Genomic DNA, 18,415 nt, shown 5'->3' with positions numbered 1-18,415 from the left:
CGCACCACGTGACCGCCTGAAGAGCAGAGAGATCTTCGCCCAGCAAACCCGATCTGGATGTTCGCCCCACCCTCGCGCTATGCTCTGCCCAGACACCAGCAGAGGTATCTCTTAAACACTGGGGACAGAAGTGAGGCGGTTCCCGCAATCCCTGCGCCCTCTCCCCGCCCCCGATCCAGGTGCAGCCTCAGGTGAGAGAGTCTGGCTCCCTTTTGTTCTGTCTTCATGTTTGTTTGTTTTAACATTGATATATAAATATCTATAGGACTGGGCGCCTAGTGGGGAATGGAATGCATTTTCCTCAGTTAAAAGAAAAATCCATTTCCATTGTTGCTCTTGGATAAAGACAACCCATGCACCAACTGGGACTAGAATTAATTGGCTTTTGTTCCTTTCCCTTCTCCTCTAGGGATGTCCTTACTGGTCTTGTGGGCAGCAGCCTAGGGGGCGGGAGGCCAAAAAAAAAACCAGGCTTTGTCAAAGAAGGCGGTGGTAGGGACAGCGGGTCGAATCCATCCCAGTCTTCTCCCAGTTTCAGGCTTGAGGGCTTGAAAAGGTGTCTTGGCGTTTGCATCTGCTTACACATTGAACCATAATGGAAGAGTCCCTGTAAAAATGATGAGTATCTCCCTGTTCTCTTAGGCCAGTGTCTTATCTTCTGCACCCACAGGGAAGAAAGGAGGTGAGGGATGATAGATTCAGCAGCATCTGAGATGAGGCAGTTTCACCCCTGGCTGCTTGATAACGGATTCTTCTGACCATGCTGGACAGTTTCCATCTCTGCAAGTATGTGAGATAGAGGCGGGAGGAGCTTTCTTATCTATTCCTGGATGATGCAAGAGAGATAGACAGGACTACAATTCGATTTTTCCTGGGCGTTTTGTGTCAAATTGAGTGTTGGATTATTTTGATTATTATTGTTGTTATATTTCATGTCTGCAACACAGTAGTGGTATGCAAAGGGATCTGATCTGGTGAAGTGTCTGTCTTTATTTGGAAATTTGCCAGGGCTCTGTGATATGTCTAAGGGATGTCCTCAACAGAATAGGAAGGATGCTTCTTTTAAAGGTCAATTGTAAGCTCTAGTCGTATAAGAGGGCTGAGAGTGGGGGGTTGAAAATCAAGAGAAAAGATAAGCAACTTGTTAACAAAAAGACAGCAACATAAATCTTTTTAAGGAGTCTGTGGTTTTCGAGAAGGTAACCTTTTTCTCTGGTAAGACATATCTCTACAAAAATTAAATATAAAAAATCATAAAAGTATGCCACCCAGATTTTTAATGTGGTTTCATAAAATATGTTGAAAATCTGACTGGTCTAGTAGATAGGATTTCATAGCTCCCTCCACCATAAGGCTACCCAGCCTCTGGGACTTTAGTTCCTAGAAGACAGCAGTCCCTATCCCTTCCCTATCATCTTGTACCATTTTCTATATCATCCATTCTAATTTAGTAGTAGTAGAATTTTCCCCCTTTCTTTGTAGAGCACAGATGGTAGTTCATGCCCTTTGAAAAAGATAATGGGCTTCTCTTTCAAAAAGAAAATCTGAAAGGAGAGCACTCAAAAGATTTTCACTCTGAAATGGTAGAAAGTCAGTTATGTTTTACTGCTAGCTAACACCTGACGTTCCCTTCAAAACTTATTAAAAGTATTTTTCATTTATTATCTCATTTAATCCTCACAATAATCTTATGAGAGTATTGTTATTTTACAAATGAAAAAACCAAGACTTCAAGAGATTGATTTGCCCTCTTTGCTCACAGCTAGGGATTTTTGGAGAAGACTTTTGAATACAGGTCTCCTTGACTTTAAGTCTGCCAGTCTTTTCACCTAATCATGCTGTTCCAGTGATGGCCTGATGGAGGGTTGTCTTATCTTCCTCTCTGTATTAGTAGATGGTCTTTGAAAGTGGCTAAAAATTTCATCACCTAATGAACTTTGTGATAAATTTCAAATAGCAGACTAGTCACTAGAGTTCTTCTCAAAGCTATTCCAATTTATGAAGACTTATCAAGAAAAACAGAAGGAACAAGTGAAGACTCATATCAAATCTTGCCTTTCTGGGATACACTGGACAAGTCACTTCACAGTGTTCCCAGGCAATTCTTTTTTTTTTTTTTTTTTTTTTTTGCTGAATGAATGAATTTTATTTGAATTCAAAACAATGAAAATAAAAACCAAAGTACATAGAAGTAATCACAGTAGAAATTTCCTCAAATTACTGAAGTCTTTTTTTTTTTATTTAATAGCCTTTTATTTACAGGTTATATGTATGGGTATCTTTACAACATGGACAATTGCCAAACCTCTTGTTCCAATTTTTCACCTCTTACCCCCCCACCCCCTCCCCCAGATGGCAGGATCACCAGTAGATATTAAATATATTAAAATATAAATTAGATACATAATAAGTATACATGACCAAACTGTTATTTTGCTATACAAAAAGAATCAGACTCTGAAATATTGTACAATTAGCTTGTGAAGGAAATCAAAAATGCAGGTGGGCGACAATATAGGGATTGGACATTCAATGTAATGGTTTTTAGTCAACTCCCAGAATTCTTTCTCTGGGCGTAGCTGGTTCAGTTCATTACTGCTCCATTGGAAATGATTTGGTTGATCTCATTGCTGAGGATGATCAGGTGCATCAGAACTGGTCATCATATAGTATTGTTGTTGAAGTATATAATGATCTCCTCCCAGGCAATTCTCAAAGATTGTCCTTATATCCTAGCTGTTCATCTGCATTTCAGTGGAGTATATTTTCCAACTAGGAGCTCTGCCCCAGCAAAGTAATCCAAAACAATTTTGTAACAGAAATTTTATTCCAGAGCTTTTGGCCCTCAAAACCCTTCTTGTTGTTCAGTTCTTTCAGTATCTGACTTCTTATGACTTCATTTAAGGTTTTCTTGGCAAAGATACTGGAGAGATTTGCCATTTTTTCTCCAACTTGTTTTACAGAAAGGAAACTGAGGTCAACAGGTTTAGTGACTTGTCAGAGCTAGTAAATGTCTGAGGCCAGATTTAAACTCAGGAAGTTGAATCTTCCTGATTGGAGACCTGGTACTCTATCCACTGCACCACTTAGCTGCTCTACTCCTGATGAATATTATACTTCTTTTTAGGGTTTTTTTTTGTTATTTATTTAATATTTTATTTTCCCCATTTCATATAAAAACAATTTTTAACATTCACTTTAAAAATTTTTGAATTTAAAATTCTCTCCCTAGCTCCATTCCCTCCACCCTCATTGAGAAGGCAAGCAATTTGACATGCATACACAGTCATGCAAAACATATTTCAAACTTAATCAAACTGTGAAAGAAAATTGACCAAAAAAAATACCCCAAGAAAAGTAAAGAAAGCAAAGGAAAAAATATGCTTTGATTTGCAATCAAACACCATCAGTTCTTTCTCTGAAGATGGAGAGTATTTTTCTGCCTATGTCATTTGGAATTGCCCTAGATCATTATATTGTTGAGAATAGCTAAGTCATTCACAGTTGATCATTATACAACATTGATTTTACTATGTATAATATTCCCTTGGTTTTGCTCACTTTACTTTTCATTTTTTTGTGTAAGTCTTTTTAGGTTTTCCTGGGAACATGCTACTTGCCATTTCTTAAAATATAATAAAATTCTATCACAATCATACATCAGGATTTTTCTGCCATTTCCTAATTGATGAGCATCCTATTAATTTCCAATTCTTTGCCACTTCTTAAAGAGCTGCTACAAATATTATTGTACTTATATTTCATTTTTGTTTTTTATTTCTTTGGAAACAGACCTAGTAGAACAAACTAGTACAATACTACTAGTAGTATTCTTTGTCAAAGGGAATGCATGCTTTATAGCTCTTTGGGCTTAGTTCCAAATTCTTCTCCAGAATGGTTGGATCAGTAAACAACTTTATCACTAGTGTTCTAGTGTCTTACTTTTCCTATTTCCTCTTCGACCTTTATCATTTTCCTTTCCATATTAACCCATCTGATATGTATGAGGTAGTAGCTCAGAGTTGTTTTAATTTGCATTTCTATAATCAATAATTATTCTCATCCTGGCCCAAATGGCCCCTTTGGCATCTTTGCTTATACCTATTCTCCTTTATTGGCCATATTGGTTCTTTCACACGCCTTACCTTTGGTCAAAGAGGTAAGGTGTTAAAATAATATAAAGAGACTATTTCATAGAGCTAAGGCCTAGAAAGCAAATTGTCCTCTGAGCGTGACATAGCAAAATACTTTGGTTTTGTATGATCTCACTCTTTAAAAAAAGCATATTGCTTTGACCAGCACCAGGTACTCACTGAGGAAACTCCCCTTATTTTCTAGGAACCTGAGAGCAAGAGGCAGGTGATCTATTACATCTCTTGGTCACAATCTCTGTTTCTTATAAATGCTAAGTGAACCAAATCTGTCAAAAGTGAACCATACACTGTCATGCTAACTCTAGTTTTGTACCTTGCTGTGAGACAATTAACTGGAAGACTGTTCCCATGGGACCCAGGAATGCCTTCATTGGCCACACTTGAGCCTGCCTTGAGAGCTACTACTCAAGACCTAAGAATGATTATGTCATGGTACAGCCCACTTTTATGTATGTAAAGCCCTGCCTGTGCCCCAGCATGGTAAGCTCTCCTTCTGTTGCCTAGAGGCTTAGTTCCTTGAGGGAACCCATCAGGAAAGTAGGTCCCAGAGTTTCATTGCTAGCCATTGTTTGCTTGCAAGCAGAAAAGGATGGAGGACTAGAATGTAGGGGGAGAAAATTCCAACTCATGCTTGAATCAGGTGCTTAGACATATAACTGACTACACATCCACAAGTTTGGCAATTATGGGGGTAGTTGGAAAGATCTAATAGGGGCATTTAAAAACATGATTGATACTTTGCCTGTTTTCAGACAAGCTATTTGGGTTGCTTGAGATGGATAATTGTGAGAAACTCTTTGCATTAATCTTTGGATTTGAGTTTCTGGTTAACATAAGATTTTAAACAGCACATAGACATAAAGCAGTTTCTCAGCCACATAAGGCTAAGTTCAAACAATTCAATAAAGGTTATTCACATAATTCCCATATAAGACATAATTATATTAAATCAGGTACAGATAAAACTACTTAGAGTGTTCACAATGGGCTGGTTCTGAGAAGAAAATCTACATGTCACTAAGGTGACCAATAAAACTTAAACATAAGCATTTTGGAACAAAGAAATTCAGTAGTTATTGCCAATATTAATTAACATCAAGTCTCCTTGTATCCTAGTAATTCATTCTTAATATCCATTTGACCAGTATAGTTTGAGTCCCAGATGTTCATTTAGTTATCTGATCCTAAGTATCTATTACTTAATATAATTTAGTACAATCACTTAAATTTGGTTCTCCAATTTTGAAACTTTAGAGAATTTCAGTTTATATACCATTTCTGTTTCTGTCCTTAGCTTAAATCCTGTACCTGACATAAGAATATTTTTAAATGTATGAGAGACCAACCATAAAATGAACTTTTGTCTTTTAAAATTATCTGACAGATACTTTAAAAAATGAGAAAACAATTTTACTTTTTGTACTATTATCATTATAATTTATGTGTAAAAGTCCAGTTAATCCTTAATTAATAAATCCTTAATCCAGTTTTGAGAACTTACTATCAAAACATACTCAAAATCTATATGAACAAATTGGAAGTCAATAATATACATCTATTTTGTATTATTACTTTGTCTGATCATTTTCCCCTTTGGAGGATATAATTCCTATATCATAATTTGACTATAAACGCAGATTAAATTTTTAGCATGGTCATACTTTAATCCTATTATAGTAACCCAGAGATGTTCCAGTATCAATCTATTATTTAATAGATAGATTAATCTAATCTCTATCTTACCTCAGTTTCTCCAGCACTACAGAAGGGATGGAGGGAGAAAAATTTGGAAAACAAAGTCTTACAAAAATGAATGTTGAAAACTATTTTTACATCTATTTGGAAAATAAAATATTGACAAAATAAAAAAACAGTTTTTAAATATCTATTTTTTTATCACATCTTTTTAAAATCCCAATTCAAGCACAACAGTATCCAAATTAAAAGACAAGTTTTGTCTAAAAGCATTTCTGGTTTTCAAAGGCCCCTCAAATTCTATAATATAGATTTAGAAATATAATGCAATTTAGAAACACAATAACACAAACAATAAATTTCAGATAACATCAATTGAATTTCTAAATTCTCACATATAGAAATCATTGGCCTTATTACTTCAGGCATTTAAAAAAGTGCTTTAGAGTTATCAAGTATGGAACAATTAAATTCAATTAAAGAAATAATGTAGCACTTATTATATGTCAGTCACTGTTAAGTATTGCAATCATTATTTCATTTTGATCTCATAACAACAATCCTGGGAAGTGGGTACCATTATTATTTTTCTATTTACAGATCAGGAAACTAGAACAGAGAGATAAGGTAACTTGCGAAACATTACAAAGAAAGCAAAGGAGTGCCTGAATATTCCCTTCCTCTTGCCATCCTTCCTTAAAGTCACAGCATGCTGAATGATAAGGATTGTGTGTGTGTGTGTGTGTGTGTGTGTGTGTGTGTGTGTCTGTATGGAGACTGTCCCTCAACATGTTTTCCCTTTTTTCAGCATCTCCCTCTGTCTTTATTCTGCATTCTGTTTTCCAGTGACCATGCTTCTTATAGTAAAAACAAACTCCTAGATTTTCCTCCTGTTGATTAAAAGGACTATACTTTCCTTTTCTAATGGTGGAGAAGGAACTTAGGGACTATTTTCATCCTTTTCCACCAGCTGTGGTCTCAAGGGGAAATTCATTGTCAGAATATTGCCAATTGGAAATAGGCAACTTAATTTGTTTAGATGTGGGGTAAAGATTATTAACAAAATAGGATAAAAACTGAAAAATCAGATTAAGAGGTTATAAGATGCAAATCATTTACCTTTTTTTCCTCTTCATTCTCTTTTCTTCTGGCATTACTACAAAACTAGCTGCCTTCATTGTCCTAGAACAATGAAACTGTTAAACTTGTCGCTTACTTAAAAAAAAAAAAAAAAAAAACCTTTAAAAATGCTTAAAAATTTAATTCTTATTTTCCCTTAAAACAAATTCTACAGAGTGGTAGACCAAAATTTACTAAGATGTTTCAGACGCAAGTGAGTTCCTAAAATTACTTCAAAAATCACTCTTGCAATCTTAAAATGATTAATTTCCAAACTCCTTAATGATTTATCTCCAGAATCTGCTAAGACTTTTTAGCTGTTTTTAGCTACAAACTTTGATTATGTGACTTGATTTCTTTAATTTCAAATTGGCCAAATCAAAATGACAGGAGGAAAAAGTGTCCTATAGATTTGGAGTTTGGTTTTGGTTTTGTTTTACTTTTTCTTATAACCTAATCTTCCATAGAAAGTATAAAGTGGAGCTAGTTCTGCTCATTAGAAAACTGCTTCAAATATGAAAGTTCATTAATCTTTCCCAGTGTTCTAGCCTAGTCTTCAATTAGAGCTCTTAAAAGTTTTTCTGGCTGGCTGTATTTCAAGTTTTTCAGGATAACAGGATCTAGTTCACAATACAAAATGACATGGACATTCTGCATCTTACACAGATACAGACATGTATCAATAAATAAATATTGACAAATAAAATGACACGATAAATGCAAACAGCAAAATAGTATGTTGGGATGTGGACCTGGGAGTCCCAAAGTCTAAAAGCCTAAATCAATTGCTATAGAATAGAAAATTTTAACTCCTCCCAGTGAACAGTTTACTGACATGAAAATATATATTTTTTTTAATAGAAAGGATTCTAAGATAGAAAAACTGTACTGAAAGTTGAAAAGGAAGAATAAAAGATAAGATATTAGCAAGTTCTTCCTCCTAGTAAGAGTGAAATAACATTAGATTCTGTAGTTGAGGGGCTATTTTTGTTCTTAAGAAAAAAAAAACACACAACTGGTTTCTTTTTTTGTCATTATTTCCCTCAATCTAGCTATGCTTCTACTTAAGCTAGAAGGTAGAGAGACATTTGCTTCTAATCATCACCCACTTCTTATGTAGTGTCATCATCTTTAGGGGAACCACTTCACAATGGAATTTAAGTACTTTAATCAAAAAAGCCACTTGCTTTTGCTATTTCCAGGCTGTTTTATGTTTGCAATTCTCCGCATCCTTATCTTTATGTCCTATCTTCTTTCAAGACAGCTAAAGTATCAACTTTTACCATAATAATATGTATGTATACACACATTCTTATATGTTGTTTGTATACCATTGTTTGCATATTGTCTCCTCCATTAATTTATTGAAAACAGAGACTACTTTATGACTTTTTTTGTGTCTACGGTGAATGACACAGTATCTGCACATAAAAAGTATTTATGAAATGCTTGCTTACTTGACAAGGTTTTCAAGATGCCCTTCCTGTTCAGGGGAAAGGGTAATGTAGCTGCTACACTTTTATTATCTCCCCTTCAGACACCCAGTTACCAGGAATTTTTTTTAACCTGGAAAACTTGCTCTTCATTTTCCAAGACATTGTTGCTGCTTGCTTTTCCATCTGTCTCACAAATTCATGCATTTCCTCCACCATTTATCAGATTCACCTTCCGCCAATGATTTGGAGGGATTCCGTTAGAATCAAAAATTAATGGTGAAGAATGCAGAAGAGACAGCCGGTCATTCCTGTATTCAAGAAAACAAAAAGCCAGAGATTCTTCTTCTGTTTTTAGACCCTCTCAATGGAAGGCAGTACTACAGCTTTCCTCAATTATTTCTTTTTTAAGTCTAAGTACCCTCACTATCAGGAAGACTTTCCTTTGTATGTAATCAAAAACCCTCTTGTTCTTTCCTCTTTAGACGAAGAAGAAAAATAGCTCATTATCCTTTTTGGCACGAGAGCCCTTCTGAGTCTGGAAAGTTAGATCTGATTTCTTCTTCTACTCAAGTAACAGCCACCATAATTATTACCATTGATTTTTAGAAAGGCTTCAATTTTTTCTTTTTTTTTTTTTTAATAGCCTTTTATTTACAGGTTATATGCATGGGTAACTTTACAGCATTAACAATTGCCAAACCTCTTGTTCCAATTTTTCACCTCTTCCCCACCCTTCCCCAGATGGCAGGATGACAGTAGATGTTAAATATATAAAAATAAATTAGATACAAAATAAGTATACAACAAAAATTATTTTGTTGTTAAAAAGTGACTTGAAAAGCAATTAGCTTGTGAAGGAAATTAAAGATGGGTGTGATAAATATAGGTATTGGGAATTAATGTAATGGTTTTTAGTCATTCCAGAGTTTTTTTCTGGGTATAGCGTTCAGTTATTTGCCCATTAGAAATGATTTGGTTGATTTGTTGCTGAGGATGGCCTACCATCAGAATGGTCATATCTAGTTTGTTGTTGAAGTATATAAGATTTTGGTCCCTTTATTTACCAGATGTTCGTGTGTCCTCCGGCCTTTTCTGAAATCATCCTGTTGGCCATTTCTTAAGAACAGTAATATTCCATACCTATAAATTACAATTTATTCAGCTATTCTCCAATGATGGGTTTCCACTAGTTTCAGTTTCTAGCACTAAAAAGGGTAAACAAAATTTGTGCAAAGGTTCCCTTCTTCTTTAGAATCTCTTTGGGATATAGAAAGGCTTCAATTTTCACAGAAGAACTAAGTCTTAGGCACTTTTGAGAACTTGAAGAAAACAAAGAATAAACTATATGTGACTATTGTGGTTTGAAAAATGTAATAGTCTAGTGTTCCTAACCAACCACAAATCTGGAGGGAAGTTTTATTCTAGCAAAATTTGAATGGGAATCACTTACAATCAATCTTTCCCTATATATATATATATATATATATATATATATATATATATATATATATATACATATACATATACACACACACACACACACACACACACACACATATATATATATACTTTTTATCAAGTAAAAGAGTTGAGATAGATGCTCTTTAAGGTCTCTTCTAGCCCCAGATCTATGATCCTATGTGTCTTTTCCATTGTTAAAATGGGGAAAATTTCATTAGAGTGCAGAGAAAACGGTTGAAGATGGAACTTTGGAGAACACTGGCTTAGAGTAAGAAGGAGGAAGGGTCACTGAAGAAGAGAGTATCTAAAAAAGGAGGAATACATTCATTCAGAAACAGAGAGACATATTGAAAACAAAGATGGGCATGGAAATATGGCAAGATTGCCAACAAAGGAATAGTACAGCTTTAAGAAGTGTGATATCTTGCATCAAAAAGGAATGTCAGCTATTGACTCAAAACAGGACTTCAGTAACTAGGAGCTATGAGTTAAATTTTGGTTACCAACATATATCATATGTGTGCCTCACCATCATGTTTGAGCCCATTTTTCCTATTGAGCTATATGTACTTTGGGAAAAATGTGTCCTAGACTTTTACAGGGAGGTGATATTTTATACTATGACATCTTTGCACTAAAAAGTAATTATCTACTAGCTAATTAAAATGGGAAGCATACCAATAGGAATTCATGTAATCAATTCTTGAACTTTTACTACTGATATTCATCTTAGAAGTATGACTAACTTGTTTGTTCTGCCAGTTGTGTTGTTTTCTTCCCAATCCAATTAAAGATGTTCCTAAAAGTTGAAGGAACCATAATAAAGCAGCTATGTAGTGAAGAGTATAGATTGAGCCTGGAGTCAAGAAAACTTTCTGAGTTCAAATCAAGTTTCAGATACTAGGTATGTGATCCTGGGAGAGTCATTTAACCCCATCTGCCTCAGTTTCCTCATGGAGCAGTTTGCCATTGACTCAGACTAATATGTCAGTAACATTTCATTCCTCCTGCCACCAAAGCAATTGTCCATATATTCACATTACAATAACTAAAAAAATTATTAAATGAGATATTATAGCATATAGCAATTAGATACTGAAATATGGTTAATTAACACACAAAATAAGAATATGATTGTTTACAGGGAAATTTTAAGGAAGACATTTAACTGGTTATTCTCCTGCCATGATGCTACTTCCAACCTCTCCCACCTCCTCCGCCTTCAATTTTTTCATCTTTTGCTCTGGGGACAGCTAATCAAACCAATCCTATTATTTCTTTCTAGAAAGCCCATTTCAGTTAACTGTTCTATGATTCTACTTAACTATTCCTTTATCCTCCCAAACCAAAACACCTTTTCCTGCATATCACTCCTAAATATGTGTTTTCTCTTAGAATGTAAGCGTTCTAAGACAAAGCAGTATCTCTCTTTTATATCACCAGTGTTTAACTCAGTACCTAGAACTAGGATGTACACTGGAATTAAGCCTTAATATTTGCTTTTTATTCATTCATTCATTCAAATATTTGAAGGATTCTTCTAAAGCAAACTACTTCTTTTTGCTCCCATCCCAAAGCAGAATTAGTTACAATGAATAGAAAGAAGTTACAAAGAAATTTCAACTCAACATTGTAGAAAACTTCCTAACAATTTGAGTTATCAAAAAGATCAGACTAGGCTGCCTCAGGATAAAGATTTCCCCATTGTTTGTGCTATGTTATCTGACAGGGAAATTGTTAAAGAGTTTTATCTAAATAGCAGTTAGGCTGGATGAGTCCTGAGATAATATCCTGAGATATTAATTCTAATATGTAACAATCAAGCATTTCATATGACTGTATCTTTTCCAGGATCATAGTGCTAAGGAATGTAAAATCTTGAATTAGGACTTGAAGAAACTAAATTTTCTGAGTTTTTTTTCCCTTTCATTTATTAAACCCTGTTTGTTTCCTCATTGATAGATATGATTTTTTTTCTCCTCCAGGCTTTCCCCATAGACATGGGGTATCTGTTGTTCAACGCCAACCAGGCAGAGACTCTGTGATGTGTGAATTGTGAACTTACCTCTAGGAAAAACACTTCTCAAGAATTAGTTTGGATCAGTGCTATGATGGAGGAGCCCATGCCTGTGGAGGAAAAAAGTCAGCCACCAAGTCCTCATCATGGCTCCCTCAGGAAGGTAATGGCTGCTGCCTTGGCCCTAGATGGAGAAGCCACAATGGGTCGAAGGAAAAAGAAAAAGAAGGAATCTCGGCCAGAGTCTATTATTGTCTATCGGTTAGAAAATGAAAAAGCAGAGGAGGAACAGGAAGAATATGAAGAAGGAGACCGTTCCGTGGAGGAGGAAGGGGACAAGTTTCTTGGTCACCCTATGGCTGAGGGTAAGTTTCTCTGGAGTCAGTGTTCTCCCATCCTAGAGAAAAATGATCATTTAGGAAATCAGTTTCTAACATTTGGTTTATTTCCTTTAGAATTGTTTAAAGATTTGTCTTCTTTCTTATCTGAGAAAAGTAGGGGTGACTGCTTTTAGGCTGATTATTCAATAAAAATTGATATGTTTTGCTTTTGACATTGTAAATTTTTGCAAACAAACACCCAGGTCAACCTCTTCTACCAAGACACAGTTGAGAGAAGCATGGCCCTGAAATCAGACTCTGGAATCAGAGAACTTGGGTTTAAATCCTGACTCTGAAGTTCATCTATGTCTTCATTTGAAAAATGAGAGGATTGGAAAACATGATCTTTGAGTTTCCTTCTAGTTTTAGCTTCTGATTATATGATCCATGATCCTAAAACCACCTAATAGGATTTTTTTTTATCTGATAGCATGTCATTTTGCACATTGATAGTTTTTGTTCATGTATATAATAATACAAGAAAGGATGTGTCCTTTACTTTGACCATATGGTCAAAGGTTTCTCAGAATTGACTTTATAGTTTTCAAAGATTAGCACAGAAAAAAAAAAAAAAACTAAAAGCATTTCCATTAAAAACTATTGTTAAGCAACGATGTCCATTCTTGCTACTCCTAGTTAACATCATTTTAAGAAAATATTCTAATAGCAACAAGGCATGAAAAAGAAAATGAATGCATGAGCATTTATTGAGCACTTACCATGAACTGGGCTAAGTACTGAAGATAAAAAGAAATATTCACTCATTATTTTTATGGAACCCACACATTTATTGGGGGGAGACAACACATGTGGGAGAGTTTAGCTAATGGAAAAAACTGGAAATTCTAAGGGTGCAATAGCTGATCAGATAGTAATACCCAGATATAAGTATTAGCAATGAAGATGTTAAAATATTGTGTTTTGTGGATATTATCTACAAATCTTAGGCAATTTATAAAACATAAAATATCACTCCCCCATCTTTCCTTTCTAATGAATATAGAGTTGTTGATTTTTATTTATCTGAGCTTCTTTTTATGTTAGTAAATTTATTTTTTCCTTAGGGGAAAAAAAATCTGATCATGTCCTCTGACGATTACCCCATTGGGAATTATGCACTTTGAGACATGCATCAGTTTTATTTCATTTCATTTTGTTTTTAGATTCTGAATGTAAGATTTTACCTGATAGAATTATCACAAGCATTTCCCCAGTATTTCTCTAAAAAATATTTGTAAAACATAAAATAATCAATTAAAACTTTGGTGGGAATAAGTAATCCTCTTTAGTATAGTGCTGTCACAAGTGAGATGGGGTTTCAATTCTACAACAGGGAATCAGAGCATCTAAGTATCATAGTGGACAAAATTCTGGGCCTGAAGTTAAAAAGACTCATCCTCCTGAATTGAAATTTGGTTTCAGTCAATTATTAGTTATGTGACTGTGGGCAAATCACTTAATCCTGTTGCCTCAGTTTCCTTATTTATGTAAGATGACCTGGAACTTAAACCTCTGCTTGTTAAACTAAAATATGAATAGTGAAAAGGGAGCACCTAAGGTAATTAAGGACTTTAGCTGAAGGCAAACTTTAGACATTTCCATTGTACCCAATGGAAAAAGGCCAGATAGTGACTAGCAGTGAGCATGGGGTTAAAGGAGCACAAGTAAATCAGGAATTTTTGAAACCGAGCACAGATCTGATACCATGCTCAAGAGTGATAACATCTCACATTCAAGTTATCCGCAGAGGGCTGCATGCCTTGGGAGAGGAGACCCGGAGAGATAAAATCAGCAACACAACCAGTAGTAGGCTTCCGTTGCTTTTCCACACATATACCTTGGCCACACATGTTTCTTATATATATATATATGTTTATCAATATGTGTGCTTGAGGTGTGTTTATTCTTTTACCTGATTTGTTTGTTTATGGGCAATGGTGTTTTAAAATTCTATGGAGGAGATGGTTTATAGTTACTTTTTTTAACTATAAGATTTCATTTTCTCTGCTTAGCACAGGGTCTGGTGCTAGTGCCAGGTTTATAAAGATTAATTGATTGATTGAAATACATTTATTTTTATTTGGTCTTATCTTGTGAATTATTAGTAAAAGTAAACACATATGGGAGAAAAGTGTCATTACTAATGATTTGATGAACAAAGTATATTGGACCCTAGGGAGTTTGTTAGGATGGAACCTTGTGCAAGTATGAAGTAAAAAGTCTCTCTGTGTTGCATTTATTTATTTGTTTTTTTAAAAAATTATTGCATATATGTTTTTGAAAGATTTTTGTTAGTTATAAAATTATGATAAAAATGTCATTGAATGAATAGATAGATGAAATTAGTATGATTTTCTAACATTATTAGAAATGTCAAGTAATCACACTGAAGTAAGTGAAAGAAGAAACAATAAATACATTGGTTCTACTCTGGAAGAAAAAGCCAAAGTCTGTGGTAATTCCAGAGTTCCTATACATACATTGCTTAAAGATGTACATATCACTTTTATCAAAATCATCTTCAAAGAGTCATTATTCCTGCTCTATAAAGCAATGGGAAAGTGACTCCCCTGGAACACATATTGGTAATATCACCTTAATGCTGTGAGCAACTTTTTAAAATCCAACTCTCTAGGACTAAGTTGCAGAGAAAATGCTGACCTTCCTTAATTGATAGTGTTTGCTCATCTAGGACTTTCACAAACAAGTAAAATTATAAACCTAGTCTTAATCCTTATGGATGAATAAACTGAGGCTCAAGGAGGCTACCTGGATGCTCATGTCCCACAACTAATCAAGGTCAGGGACTGATTAACATCTCTTTCTCTTAACAGTATGGTTTTCCAATATGCTGCATCTCAATAGTAATAATGACTCACTTTTCTGTAATGCTTTAAAAGTTTACAAAGTAATGAGCATACTCTTATATTTTATCATGAAGAATTTACTGAATAACTAAATTTTTTCACAAATCTAAACTCTTACCAAAGCTAACTGAATTTCAGTTTTGACAAATGTTCTTATCCCATAGTATACAAAGGTCCAAAGATCTGCTTGAGCAAGCCAGCTGTTTCATGAGTGGCAATGCAATGATAATAGGTCTTGGGAAATTTCCATCTGAAATAGGGCAAATGAGGCAATGAGAATTTCATGATCTGGTCTTGACTTTTTCCTCTTTTATTCCTTCAGGTTTGTGGAACATACCCCAGGACAGCCGCTATGTCACATTAACAGGCACCATCACTCGGGGTAAGAAAAAGGGTCAGATGGTAGACATCCATGTTACTTTAACAGAGAAGGAGCTACAGGAATTGACCAAGTCGAAAGAATTAGCAAACGATGCTACCCCAGAGGGAAAGAAAACCTGCCAAATTGGAGCAGACCGCGGTCCTCATGTGGTCCTGTGGACAGTGGTCTGCCTGCCAGTGATTTTTGTCCTTTCTTTCATTGTTTCTTTCTACTATGGAACCATCACTTGGTACAACATTTTCCTGGTATACAATGAGGAGAGGACCTTTTGGCACAAGATCTCCTGCTGCCCCTGCCTCATCCTTTTTTATCCAGTCCTCATCATGGCTGTGGCTTCCTCTCTGGGTCTCTATGCTGCTGTGGTCCAGCTCTCGTGGTCTTGGGGAGCATGGTGGCTGGCTGCCCGGGACATGGAGAAGGGTTTCTGTGGCTGGCTCTGTAGCAAGCTTGGCTTGGAAGACTGCTCACCCTACAGTATTGTTGAACTGCTGGAGTCTGATAACATTTCTGGCAGCCTCTCCACCAAGGATGCTACTCAGGGGGAAGAAACCTCTGCTGTCTAACTGCCCCATTTTTTCCTCTACACCAAACCCCAGCTTTCCAGAGTGGACCAACAGTATGACTCTTTATGGGCCATTTCAAAGTTGTAAAGAGTACATGGGAACAATACTGGACCAATGATACCTTCCTTATTCTTCTCAGTAAACTTAGCTTTCCCTAGACATTATTTCTAATATCTGTCAACCTGCCTGTTTTGGTGGTTCAGTCTGGAATACCACGGTGACAAGGATAGACAGAGATGGAGTGAATGCCTGGGTGGGGAAACAGTGTGTCTCTCTTCCCTGTCCAAGTGATAGAGAGGATGGTAGAGAGGAGGATGATCACAATAACTTTCTGATAGCAGCCCCTCATTTGGTTAGGTTTCTCAGCTCCATATACTATGTAACTCAGGAGACTCTGTAGGGAAAGGGGACAAAAGGAGACCAAATTCATTAAGAAAATTGGAGTAGGGGGGGCAGCAAGAAGGCACAGTGGACAGCACACCAGCTCTGAAGTCAGGAGGAACTGAGTTCAAATCTGGTCTCAGACACTTAACATTCCTTAGCTGTGTGACCCTGGGCAAGTCACTTAACCCCAATTGCCAAATAAAAAAAATTGTAGTGGGAAGTGAAATTAAAGATCATTTAGGAGAGCAAAAACAATCACACTTGACAGACAATACAACAGCAAATAGCTTGAAATATAAAGTTACTATCCTAGGACTTTGAGAGTTTAGCCCCAGAGGGTGATAATTTTGATTTTTCTTTAAGCTGCATATTACAGAAAGGGGGACTAGAGAAATAGCAGTGTACACTTTGTAAATAGAGATATAGAATATAATTTTGCAGGGGAGAGGGGAGGGTGGGAAAGCACTTGTGTAATTAGCAGCATAGCTCTCTTAGTGTAAAGGTTAGCACTAAATATAGTAAAAAATAGTAAAATGGTCCACCTTTCCCTTTCTCTTACCTATAGATTTTTTTTATTTTTAAATCTTATCCCTAAAAAGGAGGTAAAGGTTAAAATTGCCAATTTCTGTTTGCAGTGGCTCAGCCTTCTTTGATATCCCTGTTCCCAGTCCACTTGGGATAGCAATATAATGAAGCTAGAGCCTAACTTAGGGCATATCAGCCCAACTTCTGGTGCTGTACCCCACACCCAAGGAGGACTGCAATGTGATGGGGATTTAGGATTTTTTTTAAGTTTTAATTTTAGCTGTACATTTCTGAAGAGCAAAGATGATAACACTGGTGCTTTAGTGTTTTTTTTTTTTTTTTGCAGAATTTGGTATGTTGGTGTAATAGAGACAAAACAATAAAAATATTAATAATTTAAACATTCAGACTTTTGTGTTTTCAATGCTAAGAGACTAGGTCTTAAATTCTGAGGTCCAAAAATTAAAGGTGCTATCCATGTCATATGTTTATTTTATTAAGTCTTAGATTCTATCAGAGCCTTTTTCTGCTGCCACTGATATTGCTGGATTTCAATTAGCAAGAGTCCTTCAAAGGCTTTCAATTCTAAAACTTTTTTTCAGTGGCCCAATGAGTTTATAGCTATTCTGCATGTTTTTGCTTATATAACAATGCAACAGATATCACAGTTGAAGTAACCAACCATAGCAAAATGGAGCAGTTCTGATCAGGAAGAGGAACACCAAAAACAAAAACAAACAACTCCATTCCCCCTCCAAAAACAAAATAAAACAGAAAAAATATATTCCCAAAAAATCAATCCAGAGGATGTTCCAAGCCAGTTTTAACAGCCATATTTTAAATTGTGTGTGTGTGTGTGTGTGTGTGTGTGTGTGTGTTTGTATGTCTTAGATTTCCACACATAGACATTAGGGAGTACTCTGACCAGTATCTGATAATCATTAAAAAAGAATCAGAAATGTCAGTTGAATGTAACCTTGATTTCAATCAAATCTCAGTCAGTTTGCATGTGATATGACTACCAATTAGCTTAAAAAAAAGTTAGACTTAGTGCTTTTTATTTGTGTAAGGGTCAGAACTGTTTGTAAAGATTTCTAAAAAGAGATTTCAGAGCAGTTAGAGTGAAATACAAGTTGTGACAGAGACACAAGGAGAGGAAAGCTGTAGATATGTAAGGAAAGCTGGCTCCTCAAAATCTTGCTGATTTCCAGCTTGCCTTCCACATTAGCTACAAAATTTTACCTCTCTCCTGGAAAAAAATCCATTTATCGTTGTGTAGTTTCTAATATGTTCCAATCACTAAAACTCCAATTAGAAGCCAAAGAAGTCACAAGAGAATAAGACAGAATAAAACAAAATTTAGAAAATGAAAAAATAGAAAAGAATATGAAACATCTCATAAGAAAAATAACTGATCTGAGAAAAAATTAAA

The 18,415-nt window shown here is 35.5% G+C and overlaps 1 protein-coding gene across 2 annotated transcripts; it reads left to right on the top strand.

Moving 5' to 3' along the window:
* Nucleotides 1–91: 91 nt before the first annotated feature.
* TMEM169 (transmembrane protein 169) lies at nucleotides 92–17,440 on the top strand. Of its 2 annotated transcripts, XM_023501420.2 has the most exons (4): nucleotides 92–191; nucleotides 671–786; nucleotides 11,851–12,247; nucleotides 15,452–17,440. In XM_023501420.2, exons 3-4 carry the CDS (start codon nucleotides 11,974–11,976, stop codon nucleotides 16,072–16,074), a joined length of 897 nt encoding a protein of 298 aa, XP_023357188.1. In that variant the 5' UTR covers nucleotides 92–191; nucleotides 671–786; nucleotides 11,851–11,973; the 3' UTR covers nucleotides 16,075–17,440. The 2 variants fall into 2 exon arrangements, with proteins under 2 accessions (XP_023357188.1, XP_003766988.2); XM_003766940.4 differs by lacking the exon at nucleotides 671–786.
* Nucleotides 17,441–18,415: the final 975 nt, after the last annotated feature.

The sequence above is a fragment of the Sarcophilus harrisii genome, chromosome 3, assembly GCF_902635505.1.
Source record: "Sarcophilus harrisii chromosome 3, mSarHar1.11, whole genome shotgun sequence".
Taxonomy (NCBI): Eukaryota; Metazoa; Chordata; class Mammalia; order Dasyuromorphia; family Dasyuridae; genus Sarcophilus; species Sarcophilus harrisii.
Note: the sequence above shows the minus strand (reverse complement) of the source record. Positions and strands in the feature narration are given on the sequence as shown.